General features: G+C 38.1%; 1 protein-coding gene across 1 annotated transcript; it reads left to right on the top strand.

The window, feature by feature from the left end:
- Positions 1–1,272: 1,272 nt before the first annotated feature.
- Positions 1,273–6,130, top strand: LOC111987065 (uncharacterized). The gene is given in 7 exon segments (XM_065780916.1): positions 1,273–1,895; positions 2,376–2,846; positions 3,834–3,989; positions 3,992–4,259; positions 4,424–4,628; positions 5,612–5,672; positions 5,675–6,130. Coding segments are annotated over 6 exon segments (1,311 nt in total). The 5' UTR covers positions 1,273–1,895; positions 2,376–2,407; the 3' UTR covers positions 5,857–6,130.
- The last annotated feature ends 10,219 nt before the right edge of the window (positions 6,131–16,349 follow it).

Here is a 16,349-nt window from a genome sequence, read left to right as displayed (position 1 = left end):
CTTACTTTATGGATAAAAAATAAAAAAGCAAGTACGAATTAAGCATAGCGGAAAATGATCTAAATTCATTCGAAAACAAGTTGGACAATGGCAATGGGCATGAATTTGATTGGGTTGGAGGAGATAGAGGAAGGGCAGAAGCGTCATTTGGTGAGATCCGGACACAAATCAAAACGCCTTTATTAGCGCGGCTTTTTTGAGACGGGTCTGTTTGGATTGAACTTATTGTTGATGAAACTGAAAACTGAAAACTGAAAACTGAAAATACTGTAGCAAAATAATTTTTAAATGTGTAAATAATACCGTGGGACCCATTTTTAATATTTTTTAGTGCGTGAACAGTGCCAAAACAGTGCATGAACAGTGTTTTTGTCTCTGAACAGTAAAATCATGTGATTTTACTGTTCACTTTTCCGGAAAAAAAAAAAAAAAAAAAAAAAAAAGGGCAAAACGTGAAACGTGACTCAGCAAAACGCTGAGTCCACCATTGTTATAATACCGTTTCGGACCCCGTTTCGGTTTGTCCAGTGGAATGGAATATTTCGGTACCGGCCGATTTCGGCGTACCGTTTCAGGGTGTTTCGGGGTTCTTAAAAAATAATTTATATATATTCTTGTTGAACATAAAATTGTCAATTTTAATAAATAAATAACTAAATATCAAATAATACAAATCATTTAGTCTTAACTCTTAAGTCTTAAACATCAATATAATCACACAATAAGAAGATTTACAAGACAATAACTAAATATAAAAAATACAAGATTTACTCCTCCTCCTCATCATCATCCATGAGAGAATGATCAAATTCATCATCAAAAGAACTCCCAAGAATTACCAACACTCATTGGACCTTTACTCTTTTTTTTCTTTTTTTTTTTTCTTTTTTAATAATAGGCCAAATCCGGTACCGGCCGGAATTTGCATCTCGGCCGGAATTGGCCGGAATTGACCGGAATGGCCGGAATGGACCGGAATGACCCGGAATTTGACCCGAGGTGGAATGTAAGTATTCCGGTACCGGTTTGCATACCGGTACGAAAAATTCCGGCCGTTCCGGCCGGAACGGAACGGAATCAATAACTATGGTCCAAACGGCCTCGTTATAACAAAATAATAATAATAAGAAATGATAGTTTCTCAAAAAAAAAGAAAAGAAATGATAGTGTATTAGTAGTTTTAGTGTAGTGGATCTTTTCTCTTTTCTTTTTTCTTTTCTGACAATATTCTCTTTCTCTGTACGAGGACTCTGTCTCAGTCCTGTCCACTGTTCTGTTTTCTTTGGGTTTTGTGTTTTCAATCTCACTCCACTCCATTTTACCATAATAATAATAATAAATCCAGCTTCTTTAATTTTTATTACTATCTTCTTAATTACTACTTAACTCAATTACTTACACTTCTCCTATTACTATAAAAACCAAGATTTTATTGGAAATGCAAATCAACTCAATTTATTGCTCACTGTCACAACACATTACAACACCTTCACATTCACTGTTGTCTTTTCACTCCCTCATTACTCTTCTTCTTCTTCTTCTTCTTCTTCTAGGGTTTCTCTTTCAAGCCATTCTTCACTTCTCTCTTCTCACAAAATGGGTTTTTTATTTTGTGAGAGGCATTGAGGGTTCTTGTTGGGTTTTTGTTATTTTTGCTTTTCTGTGCAATGCTGCCCAAAGATGTGCCTTTTGAGCACTCAACAGTGAAGAAGTTGGGAAATCTTGTTTCTGATCATTGTCAATGCCGATCATTGTAGAGGTTTGTTGCGTACTGTTGCTCACAAAAAGTGTTCTCCTTTAAGCAATAAAATGCTGGAGGGATCTGCAAACCTTTGACAAGTCCTTTGGGTTGTGGTCTCTGTAAGTGCACCCACATTCACATTGTTCACCAAAAGGTAAATGCTTCATCTATTCTGAGTCTTTCAAGCATTTAATGGATTGAGTACTTAGTATTTTCTGTAACCAATTGTGCTCTAGTTCAGTTTTGTGACCCATAAAAATCTACTTGTATTTTGAGGTTGCATCATAATTGGGAAAGTTGCCTTCTTTCTCAAAAGAATTTATTTTGAATCTGATGTCAGCTTCAAAGTAAGTGTACTTTTGTTTTTCTGGTATTTGATCACTGACTCCTTGTTAAGAGGAATTTGGATTTGAAAGGTTTCTTGCTTATCAGATTCTGGATTTTCCATTAAAAAAAAACTTGGGGATTTGTTTGTTTATGATTTAATTAGGCAAATTTTTTACTCTAGGGTTTCACGTTTGGTCTATTAGACGTTTTATTCCTAGAATAAGAAAATTGTTCTGTGTCTACAAAGTTGCTTTTGTGTACTAGTGTGATTTTGAAGAAAGAATCTTATTGATACTCTTGGCAACAGAAAAGCTTATTAGTGAAGAACGGTAGCTGAACATGGATTTCTTTAAAGTAAAAAAATTCAGAAAAGCTCACAAACCAGTCCCAGAAAAAGATTTAGAGGATAAGCCAGTGCCAGAGTATGAAGAGCCAAAGAAAGACAATGCTGGTGATGATTTGAATAAATCAGCTAATGCTGATCCTGTTGCTGAAGCCGAGGACGATGATGATGATTTTATCACAAATGAGGTGAAGAGGAGGTTAAAAGAGCTGAGAAGAAATAGTTTCATGGTGTTGATTCCAGAAGAAGAGTCATGTGCAGAAGAGGAAGAGGATGAGGAGGAGGAAGGTGAGACAAGCTCTAGTGAGTGGAGGGATGTTGAAGCAGAAGCTCGGCAGTGGTGGTGTGGGTTTGATGCTGTGTATGACAAGTACTGTGATCGGATGTTGTTCTTTGATCGGATGAGCAGGCAGCAGCTCAATGAAGTTAGTAAAGGTAGCTTGCTTTTATAGATGATGTCTTTGAATGCATCAATTCTTTAACGAGTGGTATTTCTTGTTTCGAAAGTGACTAACTTATTTGTATTTTCTAATTAGCAAAATATATACTTTTCTTACATGTGCCATCTGTGAGTTCTAAATATTTAATGCCCGGTGAAATAATAGTAATAGTATTCAAAGAATTGATCAAACTTAGCTGACTAGACAAGCTTCAGAATACTAGAAACTTGATTGATTTGAGCTCCCATGAGTTTGGAGTGAGCTCAGAGTCGGACTTGATGAAATCCAATTGAGCTTCCAGTTTCAAATATTGTTTAGTCAATTTTAGTATCATTATAAAACCTATTAAATTCGCTATGCTGTTTCACCAAGGCATCAATTTTGTGCAAGATGGGATTCACAAATAAAACACGATATCAGATTGTTTGAAAATTGAATCATGAAAAGGTGTAAATGCTCGTTCCTATGCTTTAATGTTGAAGCTGGATTTTAATAGATTTGTTTTGATTTACTATTAAAAAAATGGTTTTGCTATGATTTAAGTCTAGAAGGCAATTGTAAGAGGGACAGGAAGACATACTAAAACATCTGAAACGATTTAAAAAACGCATTTTGGAAGTAAAGCACCTTTTTGGCTTCCTGGCCCTTTTCTGGGATATAGAGAATGAATTTGCCCTTGACAACATTGGACAAACAAACAAGCATGTCTATCTGGTGCTTGCTTTCATACCTGGGTTGCAACTGTTTGCTCCGTAGAGTCACCTACCTAATATATATATATATATATATAATTTTTTTGATAAGTAATGAAAAATTTACTGATAAAAAAATTACGTATATGATATTGATGTGTATTACCTTTCTTTTGCTTTTGTCATAAATCATCTCCAGTTTATTTAATTTATTCTCCAGCTTCCTATAAATTTGCTTTGTAATTGTAACTTTGTAAGACAGATTTTTTAAATCCTCTTCACAAATAAAGGTTGTCTTCCAGGATCTCAGACCCCTGCAATTCCATCACCAAGATCTGCATCTAAGAAGCTCCCATCACCTCTTCGCTGTCTTTCTTTGAAGAAGATTGAAGAACCTGATGATGAAACCGAGCATCTTCAGCAGCCAGGTCATGACCCATACCAAGATTTGAAACAGCATATGTAGCTCAAATTTGCTTGACTTGGGAAGCACTTCACTGCCAATACACTCAACTAAGTCAGAAAATCACATGCCAACCTGATAATCCCACCAGTTATATTCACAGTGCTCAGCAGTTTCAACAATTCCAGGTTCTATTACAAAGGTTTATTGAGAATGAACCCTTTGAGGAAGGTCTCAGGGCAGAAATTTATGCTCGATCAAGGAATACTTTGCCTAAACTGCTCCAGGTGCCAAATATAAAAGGTAAATTCTTGTGAATTAATCCATAAAACTTTGATCATTTCAATTCGAGAAGATGATGTGACTCTTTCATGATTATTGCTTCACTTGGTACAGTAACTAGATCATATTTAGCAAATGAGTATGCTTTACTTGCCAAACTGGGCTGTTAAGTAATTGCTTCAATTATCTGTTCAGGTTCAGTAAGAAAGTAATGGATGAAGAAGAATCAGATCTGACAGTCCTCGCCCCAGATCTCATCAGAATCCTTGAGAGCTCAATCCTCACTTTCCACTTGTTCCTGAAGATGGACAAGAAAAAATCTAGTGGTGTTCTTCAGCTGTTTGGAAATCAGAACCAGATTGCAACCCCTCTTCAACAGATTCAATCTGCTCTTGAGAAGGTAAGGTTACGATATATCCTGTATTTCAACTTTCTATGCTAACATCTTTATCCGATATAACCATAAGCAAGTCTTCTTAGGAGTAATAGTGGGGAAATGCTTGTTGTCATTAAACCTTCCCAATCATGTAATATCCTATCAGTATTATTAAATGCACTGTTTGTTTGAGAGTCACACTGCCCTTTGTTCAAATCATTAATTCTTGTTTGAATGGCTGCTTTCAACCTGTTCTCAGTTTGCATGAAATGCAAAGAGCAACACGATAGTTCTGCAATTCTTGTACCAATGTTTGAATATACTAAAGTTCTTTCTACAGTGCTTATAACATATTTTGGATGATGGTGCAACTTGCTTTTGGTTGAGCTGAGTAACAATTGATGTAAAATTTTCCAGAAAAGAGTATAAATAATAATAAAACAAACTAATTAAAAATTCATTGGTCATTGAACATTCAATGAATAACATCTTTTGTTGACATGAAGCAACAAATTTAAAGTTCATTGAATGAAATTTGCCAAAAATCATCTTGCTTCACTAACTTAGAGAATGAATAACATCTTCCTTTTTGACATGAAGCAACAACTTAAAAGTTCATAATCCATGCTAGTAACTGTTTGCATGTTGAATAAAATTTGCTAAAAATCATCTTGCTTTACTAACTTAAAACTTTTGATGGCTGGAATATTTTCTATAATTGTGTCCGTTGAACTGCAGAAAGGGATAAGACTGAAGGAACTAGAAAAAAGAGGAAAGGCGGGAAGAAGAACTCTTGGCCCAGACACATGAAGAGATTCAGCTATTGTTTAGCCTCGTCGATGTGAAAGTCTTATATAGGGTTCTCAGAATGGTGAGGATAACCAAAGAGCAGTTATTTTGGTGTGNTTTGCATGTTGAATAAAATTTGCTAAAAATCATCTTGCTTTACTAACTTAAAACTTTTGATGGCTGGAATATTTTCTATAATTGTGTCCGTTGAACTGCAGAAAGGGATAAGACTGAAGGAACTAAGAAAAAAGAGGAAAGGCGGGAAGAAGAACTCTTGGCCCAGACACATGAAGAGATTCAGCTATTGTTTAGCCTCGTCGATGTGAAAGTCTTATATAGGGTTCTCAGAATGGTGAGGATCACCAAAGAGCAGTTATTTTGGTGTGAAGAAAAGATGAAAAAGCTTGATTTATCAGATGGGAAGTTAAGGAGAGACCCCTCTCCCACCCTTTTCCCTTGTTAATAATAGTAGCTGTTAGCTGTGGTGTTAAGATGGGTAGAGAAAGCGGGTTTTTGTTTTTGTTTTTGTTTGATGGTTAGCTGCAAGTGAACCCCATTTTGGTCCTTTTGTTAATGCTGCAAAGGAATTCTCATATCCTCCTGGTAGGAACGGCTAACGTTTTAGCTGAAAGGGCTCTCTGCTGTGTATCATCTGACAAAATCGTTAAAATGTTTAGAGAGTATGTAACTTTTGTATAACCATGTTGGTGTTGCAGTGCAGATGATTGTTATGGATATTTCTTGTAGTGTATAATTTAGTGCCTTTTTTTTCAAAATTATTTTTAGGTGGTTGCTAACAAATTTCTAAATTATATAAAAATCAACTGGTTTGATTTCATTTGTGGCAGTAATTATCTCATGTATCGGGAGGTGTAAGTAACATAACATTCTTCTCATAACATGTGGCGGGTCCTAGTAGAGCTTTTGTGAGACTTGCAACTGTTTGATGCATGAGATATGTTCACCATTCCAGAGACTATATTTTTTTATATAAAAAGAGAATGCTATGGTAGTCTTCCCGTCACAAATTTTTGTAACGAAATTTCTTTTGATACTTTTTTGACCAAGGAAGATCAACATTTAGTTGCAGGTTTTATTGGTTCCAACATGCAAAGTTACAACTTCCAATAGGCTAGACTTTTATTTAACCTTTTTTTCTTTCTGTATTTTTATGTTTGTTTGTTTGTTGTAACTTGCTCTTGACTTTTGCTTTAACCTTAGTTGCATCAATTTCGAGAAGGATCTTGGGCTTTTGCTTTTTGTTCGTGACCTTACATTGGTTTCATCAATTGCATGCGGAAAGGATATTGGGCTTCTGGTAGGAAAGAAAAACACCAACTAGCCTATTCGGCTTTAAATGAGGTTCAAACTTCAAGTACAAGTTCTTTTATCTCAATTAGGATTCAGGAAATGGCATTATTTTTCTATTTTTGGGGTTGGGAATGTGATGTTTTCTTCTTCTTCTTTTTCATGTAGTTTTCTTATGGAAGCTGTGAAAATTCACTTGAATGTTGTTTGCATTTTTTTTCCTTTGATTTGCTAATTCTTACAATTTTTTTTTTTTATTTTTGGCTTACAACAATTGGAGGGATTTGAAAATATGTTCTCGGATAATTGGATGTATTATTAAGCCACTAGACTTTTGGTCTATTTTTAAATTAATAATGATTATAGTCCAAAGCCTCAAAATCATCGTAATTAAACATCTTATTTTGTAAGTTCTCTCAACAATTTGGCTTTTAAAGATCATGCTTCTTCCTCTTCCTTGGCATTTCTTTGCCACCACACACCCCAAAACCAAATCTAGCAACATTTAGCTAAAGGGGTTTAACCGTTTAAGAAATTTGGAAGTAAAAAGAAACCAAAGAAATGGAAAAGGGGGAAGGAAAGGAAAAAAAAAAAAAACACAATTGAAAAAAGCATCAATCTCCATTAAAGAAAAAAGAACTTTAACTTTTTTAAGTCTTAAGGTCTTGGTAGTAGGGAAGAATAATAGGGGCAGAGAGAGGGATAACTGATTTAGGATGCACCCTTAGAAGAAATTATTTAATACAAAAGGAAAAAGTTATAACTTCTAAGTCTTAGGGTCTTGGTAGTAGGAAAGAATAATAAGAAAAGAGAATGGTGATTGATTTAAGGTGCACCCTTAGGAGAAATTATTTGAAAAAACACTTTTAAGACTTAGGATGTTCGTAGTAGGCAAGAAAGATAGGGGGGAGAGCGGTGATTAACTCATGGTGCATCCTTAGGAGAAAGTTATTTAATACAGCAAGAGAATAGTCATGTTGTCCTCTGACCAATAAAAAAGACATTTCTTAACGACTGCTAATTTCAAAGGATCCAAAATTCTTTAATAGTATTAGTTGGGAGGACCATTTGTTTGCCCTCTCATTGTGTTGAATAATTTTTTCACTCTTAGATTCTTACATCAAGAGTTTTTTTTTTTTTTTTTTTTTTAGATAGAATAAATTTAGTCTATGGTGTTGACTATGATTACTTTTTATTATCAAGCCAAAACACCAATTGATTTTTGGTTAAGGAGGTTCAAAACTTAGACTTTACACTTTACCTCCACTCCCCCCCCCCCCCTAAAATATATCTCATTTTACACTTACTCTCCTAAACTATGAGAACATACACTCACCCCCATAAACTATTACCTGTGTAACACTTTGCCCCCCATCCCATGGATAATTGTTTAGAGAAGTGCGTACTATCATACTCTAGAGGGGTAAGTGTTAAAGGTGATATAGTTTATGGGGTTAAGTGTAAAAGGGGTATAGTTTAGGGGGGTAAGTGTAAAATGAGACATTGTTTAGACTTTAGAGGGTAAAGTGTAAAGTGTAATATGTGATAATGGTGATGATGCCAAATGTAATATGTGATAATGGTGATGATGCCAAGTGTAATATGTGATACCACTGCTCTAAACTTAAAATCTTTTTATAGTTGTATTAGAGCAAATATTGTAAATAATATTTAACTTTTCTACTCCTAAAATATTTTTGGCTTGATTTTGGACTTCATCTGCATCTTACTCATTAATATGGATGCAATTAATTTATTCCTTAACATCAGTTTATTCTTGTTTGGCTAATTTCTTGTGACTTTTTTTTTTTAATATTATTTGATAATTCAATGATTAGTGAAAGAGGAAGAATTCAAATTATGGATACCTTCATTTAAAACACTAACAAGTGAGAAATGAAATAAAAGACTATAAACAATTTATTATAACTTCTTAGGCAATTGAGTATGAAAGTGTGGAGTTGCTTTTTTTTGTTCAAACTTCAAACTACCAGTGGCTTTCAAATTATGCTGTGTCAATGATGTTGGGTTTACACATTAGTGAAGTCTCACATTGGATAATGATGAGAAGAATGAGTGATTAATAGAACATAATTTAGCTCATACTCATAGGGTTTTGGCCTTTTGAGTTAAAGTTTGTTTCTATATGTTATATTAATTATTCAAGAAAGCTCTCCAAAGTGTTTATCTCCCCAACAAATGGTTTCAGAGCCCATGATAATGTGGGGCAAAGGAGGCAAGGTTAACAAAGTTCCTTTTGCAGTTGGAGCGAGAACGAGGTGTGTGTACTAAAAGCCCTTTCGTGAATAAAGTAGGGCAGGTCCCTTTCGTAGTTGGAGTGGAGACGATATATTGCACTAAGCAAGTCCAAAAAGCCCACGCAAACAATATTGGGAAAAGACCTAACAAAAGAATATTATTGCCAATAGTGCTAAATAACGGTGAAGTGCGAGGTTCCCATGAAGAATGAAAGACATGCAGGGTTGGCAAGTGGAGGCTTATTAATGATGCACTAGTGTAAAAAAAAGCCCATTAGGCAAGGGAGAGTGAATATGATTGATTGTTCATTGCCCACAATGAGACAGAGACTCACATGTTAGAGGGAGATTGTTGGGTTTACATGTGTAAGTAAAATCCCACATTAAATAATGTTGAAAAGTATGAGTGGTTAATATAATATAATTGAGCACATACTTATAGGGTTAGGTATTTTGGATTAAAATATGTCTTTATATGTTATATTAATTTCTCAAAAAAGCTTTCCAAATATTTATCTCCCCCAACAAATGATGCTGATATGATGCTGTTAAATCTAATCCAATTTGAATGTGTTGCGTATAAGTACGTTTGTTCCTCGATTTGTATATATTCTATGTGATCATCTGTAACCGATACAAAGGTACCTGGCATATTTTAGAGTAGATGGTGGTAATCATGCTCTTATTTGGTCAACCAATTACGCTGATCTAGCTTCACTTTATTGATTTGAACTTTCACCTACTTAACTATGTTCTACTTTGTAAAGTAAGACCTATGTTCTAATTTTGTTATATTTAAATGGAAATGGCTTGTGTTGAGTAGCAAGTGTCACTAACTAGACATGTTACGATGTGAACATGTGTTTACTCTTTTATGCGAGCTTTCCCCTATTGTAAAACCCTTTCACACTAGAAGATATCTTATATATCTTAAATCTTACATAAATCTCATTTAGAATTAATTCATCTCAAATACAGTTTAATTTTTCTTGTAGTCATGCTAAAAGTTAGTTTATTTTACTTTTTAGTTTATTTTTACTCCTAAAATAAAATAAGTCATATTGCACTGTTAAATGAGTCTCATTGTTCTAAAAGTCAACTTTTAACTTTTTTTTTTTTTTTTTCTATATACTTTTAACAAAATAACTTTTAATTTTAGCAGAGTAAGTCAACGGTTACAAAACCCTTTATATTACAATAATTATGATATCTAAGCAAGCTTTCCGAAAGTTTTTGGTGCTAGGCTTTAGCCAAAGACAATTTAGGATCATCATCTATGTATCTCATTGCCTATGAAAAAGATAGACAAGTCCCATCACAATTCACACATGCAATTAATGCAAACAAACCAAGCCCAAGTGAAGACAACCTACCTGAGCAGTGAGCCCTCCCCTACACAAGTATACAGTGTTTCTGTATTACCACGTCAGCACTCCATTTTGTATTTCATACCCAATTGATGATTGACAACTGGCGGGAGTTGAAAAAATTTCAGGGCAAAATTGTCATTTTTGCAGTGACAATTTTGCCCTGAAATTTTCGTAGGCAGCTAATGTGGTAATACGAAAATACTGTATACTTTCTCAAGATTTGGGTCATCATCATTTTGTCCTTCCACTGGACCCATCCAAGAATCATTTCACATTTGTCAATACTCCAGCTAAGCTGGCTAGGACAAGGGTATGCATATACATATATGCATGCCAAGGTCTTCTTTTTTTAATCTGTGCTCTTGGTTAAGAGGCATCTGTTCTGCTCTACTCTTTTTTTTTTTTTACTTAAAACATACCAAGGTTAATATGATGAGTTTTAATTTAATGGTTGAAAATGGGAATTAAGGGTGGCCTTAAATTATAGAGTTGCTTCAGTGTTTGATCATTATTAGTTGTCTTTGATTTGGACTTGTGGAGAGTGCAGTTTAAAAATACATCGCATTCTGGCATCACACTCATTTTATTATTATTGTTCGTACTCGTTGTACAATATACATAATTTTTTTTTTTTTTTTTGCTGAAGTAAAATATACATAATTGGGAACCATTATTGATGATGCCGAAAAAACCACCAGTGAGCCACACGGTCCTCGCACACTCGAAACAGCACCTGCACAACACAAAAGCTGAAGGCCTTAAGAGGAGTACCGGTATGGTACCGGCCAAATACCCTCCGAAGGTCAAGTTAGAACTTCTCACAACTCTAAAGCGCTAGAGCGGGGTCAATTATGCGTACCTTGGCTTGTGAGGGTATTGGGGTTTTTATAGTAGTAGAGGGTGGACCTCTCTTCCTTGGAGTAGAAGTCTTTTCCTTATAGGAATCCTTATGAGCGTAGATTACGGAATCCTTTCCTTATAGGACTCTAATATTGAACGTGGAAAGCAAGTCATCTTTTTATCATTCATGCGTGGTGATCAAGTCAAGAATACATTGGAGCCGTCAGCTTTAGAGCCGTCAGCTTTGCCTACTCCCTCATTAGGGTCATCAGCTTCGCCTACTGCCTCATCAGGGTCGTCAGCTTTGCCTACGACCTCGTTAAGGTCGTCAGCTTTAGGGTCGTCAGCTTTGCCTACGACCTCGTTAGGGTCGTCAGCTTTGCCTACGACCTCGTTAGGGTCGTCAGTTTAAGGTCGTCAGCTTTGCCTACGACCTCGTTAGGGTTGTCAGCTTTAAGGTCGTCAGCTTTGCCTACACCTCGTTAGGGTGTCAGCTTTAAGGTCGTCAGCTTTGCCTACGACCTCGTTAGGGTCGTCAGCTTTAGGGTCGTCAGCTTTATTATCTTCAGCTTACTGCCTTCAGCTTGCCCTTCAGCTTACTACCTTCAGCTTACTACCTTCAGCTTACTATCTTCAGCTTACTACCTTCAACCCTTCAGCTTACTACCTTCAGCTTACTACCTTCAGCTTACTACCTTCAGCTTACTACCTTCAGCTTACTACCTTCAGCTTACTACCTTCAGCTTACCCTTCAGCTTACTACCTTCAGCTTACTATCTTCAGCTTGCATAATAGAGCTGACGGGTCTTTGGAGATCAACTTTTATTTTTTCAATTAAAAATTCCCCTTATCAGTTGCCCCCCACTCCATAACCTCGTCAGCTTTAGTTGCCGGGTTATGGAGTTAACATCGTCAGAAAGGTCACTTATGTGTGACGCCTCGAGCAGCCTTTATTAAATGCTTGAGCATGTGGCCGAATTGATCGGTTCTGTTTTGGATGAGCCTCTATAGTCAACACCCGTGGGCGACACTATTTTTGAGGAAGGTGACGATCTTACCAAGTTCGTGGCAGACCTAAAAGATGATAGCGTCGTCCTTTCCCAGCCTGTTATGGATTTGTTCACGAATCCATCCATTTGTGGATAATGGCATTAGCTTGCTTTTACTTGATGGACTCGTCCACTTGTGGGACAAGTCATACATTTAACCACTTTGTGGATAAGTTCATTCATTTTTGAGGGGTCGTCCGCTTTGTGGACTTAGGCTCATCTACTTCGTAGACTTGGTAATATGCCTGTCCATTTTGTGAACTTAGGCTGATTTGCTTTGTAGACTTTGGTCAAGTTTGTGGATTTATATTAAACTCGTCTACTTTGTAGACTTGGCAATAGGCCCGTCCACTTTGTGGACTTACGCTCGTCTACTTTGTAGACTTGGTAATAAATTTGTCCACTTTGTGGACTTAGCAATAGACTCAATGATAAACTCGTCCACTTTGTGGACTTAATAATTTTTCATTCTCTCAGTTTGAGGTCGTCCACTTTGGACTCATCAATGTCGTCCACCTTGTGGATTTAATAGGGTCGTCCACTTTGTGGACTTATTGAGGTGACTAAGTGTTGGTACCTCATCACCATTTTGGTCGTCCACTTGTAGTCGACTTAGTATGGTGATCATCTACCCATAGACGACTTCGGTCATACGTCTACCCGTAGGTGACTTAACGTAATGACTATTCACCCGTAGGCAACTTTGACCACGTGTCTACCCGTAGGTTGCTTAGCGTAGCGACCGTCTACCCATAGGTGACTTAGCGTAGTGACCGTCTACCCGTAGGTGACTTAGCGTAGTGACTGTCCACCCGTAGGCGACTTTGGCCATGCGTCTACCCGTAGGTGACTTAGCATAGTGACCGTCTACCCGTAGGTGACTTAGCGTAGTGACCGTCCACCCGTAGGCGACTTTTTGGCCATGCGTCTACCCGTAGGTGACTTAACATAGTGACCGTCCACCCGTAGGCGACTTTTTGGCCATTAGTCTACCCGTAGGTGACTTAGCATAGTGACCGTCTACCCGTAGGTGACTTAGCGTAGTGACCGTCCACCCGTAGGCGACTTTTTGGCCATGCGTCTACCCGTAGGTGACTTAACATAGTGACCGTCCACCCGTAGGTGACTTAGCGTAGTGACCGTCCACCCGTAGGCGACTTTTTGGCCATGCGTCTACCCGTAGGTGACTTAGCATAGTAATCGTCTACCCGTAGGTGACTTAGCGTAGTGACCGTCCACCCGTAGGCGACTTTTTGGCCATGCGTCTACCCGTAGGTGACTTAACATAGTGACCGTCCACCCGTAGGCGACTTTGGCCATGTCTAAATAAACTCCTCTTATTATAATAAACCATGCATTCATAGAAAAAGTAGTTCTTAAAACGAAAACCTGCCCTTTGGGCTTTGTAGCAAAAACTAAAGTAAATAGAAAAACTAAGTATAACTAAAATTCACTAAGGTAAACTAGAAATAAAGGGGTGCCGCTCTTCATGCCATCCTTTTTACTGGTAGTACTTCCGTAGGTGCTTGGTGTTCCATGGGTGGTGTAGCTTCTGTCCGTCCAGCATCTCCAGTTCTCGCCATCTTCCGCCCTCTGTCCTGTCGCGTATCCTCCTGTCTTTCTCTCTTCTCTCGAGTCAGAAGCGCGTCTTCAGCATTCATGTACTTGGTGGCCCTGTAGAGTACTTCGACATGGTCTTGGGGTCATTTTTGTATAGTGAGAACAAAAACTTACCCTTTCGCAACCCATTTGTGAAGGCTGCTACAAGTATTTTGTCGTCGGCTTCGTCATCGATAGCGCTTCCTTATTGAAGCGTGTTATGTAGGATCTCAGCGTCTCGTCCTCTCGTTGCTTGATACTCATCAAGCATGCCGTGGACTTCTTATACCTGTGTCCCCCAATAAAGTGTGTAGTGAACTGAGCGCTTAGCTCCTTGAAAGTGCTGATGGAGTTCGGCGTCAGTCGGCTGAACCATACCCTTGCGGGGCCCTTCAGCGTTGTAGGGAAGGCCCTACACATGATTTCGTCCGCTACCCCTTGAAGGTGCATCAAGGTCTTGAAGGTCTCTAGGTGATCCAGAGGGTCCTTCACTCCGTCGTAACTGTCTATATGCGGCATGCGAAATTTATGTGGTAGGGGGAAGGAATTGACAGCTGCAGTGAACGGCGAGTCGTGCGATTTACCAGATCGTCAAGGTCGCTAGATACCCGTCCTTTGAGGGCATTCATCATGACCTCCATTTGTTCCTTTATTGCCTGTATCTCCATGGCAATGTGTGGTTGAGTTGCATCCGTGAGGGATGGCATGCTCAGATTTTGACGCTCCGGTCTACTAGGAGCATTACTGCCTTCCAGCCTTTCTCGTTCTCTTCTATCGGCACTGGTGCCTTCTTGGTCCTGCTCTTGAGTGCCGTGACCTGCATTTTTCTGGCATAACTGTTCCTCCAGATCGTTGTTTTGCTTAGTGAGGCGTTCCACGGTTGCAATGAGAGTCTGCACCTGTCTCTCGAGTGCAATTGGGCGTGGTTCGTCTCCTTGAACGTTGTTAGTGGTCGCCATCGAGCGAGTAAGTACCATGCAACTCTTTGTCCGGGAAGCGATAATATGGCTTACAAGTTGTAAAAATCTTTCCCACAGACGGCGCCAACTGATGATGCCGAAAAAACCACCAGTGAGCCACACGGTCCTCGCACACTCGAAACAGCACCTGCACAACACAAAAGCTGAAGGCCTTAAGAGGAGTACCGGTATGGTACCGGCCAAATACCCTCCGAAGGTCAAGTTAGAACTTCTCACAACTCTAAAGCGCTAGAGCGGGGTCAATTATGCGTACCTTGGCTTGTGAGGGTATTGGGGTTTTTATAGTAGTAGAGGGTGGACCTCTCTTCCTTGGAGTAGAAGTCTTTTCCTTATAGGAATCCTTATGAGCGTAGATTACGGAATCCTTTCCTTATAGGACTCTAATATTGAACGTGGAAAGCAAGTCATCTTTTTATCATTCATGCGTGGTGATCAAGTCAAGAATACATTGGAGCCGTCAGCTTTAGAGCCGTCAGCTTTGCCTACTCCCTCATTAGGGTCATCAGCTTCGCCTACTGCCTCATCAGGGTCGTCAGCTTTGCCTACGACCTCGTTAAGGTCGTCAGCTTTAGGGTCGTCAGCTTTGCCTACGACCTCGTTAGGGTCGTCAGCTTTGCCTACGACCTCGTTAGGGTCGTCAGTTTAAGGTCGTCAGCTTTGCCTACGACCTCGTTAGGGTTGTCAGCTTTAAGGTCGTCAGCTTTGCCTACTACCTCGTTAGGGTGTCAGCTTTAAGGTCGTCAGCTTTGCCTACGACCTCGTTAGGGTCGTCAGCTTTAGGGTCGTCAGCTTTATTATCTTCAGCTTACTGCCTTCAGCTTGCCCTTCAGCTTACTACCTTCAGCTTACTACCTTCAGCTTACTATCTTCAGCTTACTACCTTCAACCCTTCAGCTTACTACCTTCAGCTTACTACCTTCAGCTTACTACCTTCAGCTTACTACCTTCAGCTTACTATCTTCAGCTTACTACCTTCAGCTTACTACCTTCAGCTTACTACCTTCAGCTTACTACCTTCAGCTTACCCTTCAGCTTACTACCTTCAGCTTACTATCTTCAGCTTGCATAATAGAGCTGACGGGTCTTTGGAGATCAACTTTTATTTTTTCAATTAAAAATTCCCCTTATCAATTATTATGATTGTTACACGTTTCAACTATAATTGATGCTAGTGTCTGCTCATATTGTGTTAACACTTAACACCAAACCAATGAGTCATATTAGAATCTGATAACTTTAGTATAACTAATAGATAAGGAAGTGTCATCACTAGCATAATTGACACAATTTGAAAAGATTAATTTGCTAAATAAGTTGAATAATTCTAATGGAAATTCCTATCCAAAAAAAAAAAAAAAAAAAATCTAATGGAAATTATTGGTAGCAAAGTTTCTTACCTTGGCTAGACATTTATAGTGAAAACCCTACTTCTCTTTCTCCTTTTTCTTATTTGACAAGTTCCAACTTTAAAAAGATCATGCCTAATAATTGAGCTTCATATAAGAAAGGCAATAAAATAATCAAAAGTTACAGCTTCAAGGTAGATAACTAT

This window comes from Quercus suber, unplaced genomic scaffold (assembly GCF_002906115.3).
Source record: "Quercus suber isolate HL8 unplaced genomic scaffold, Cork oak 2.0 scaffold_250, whole genome shotgun sequence".
NCBI lineage: Eukaryota > Viridiplantae > Streptophyta > Magnoliopsida > Fagales > Fagaceae > Quercus > Quercus suber.
This window is presented reverse-complemented; position numbering and strand designations above follow the sequence as displayed.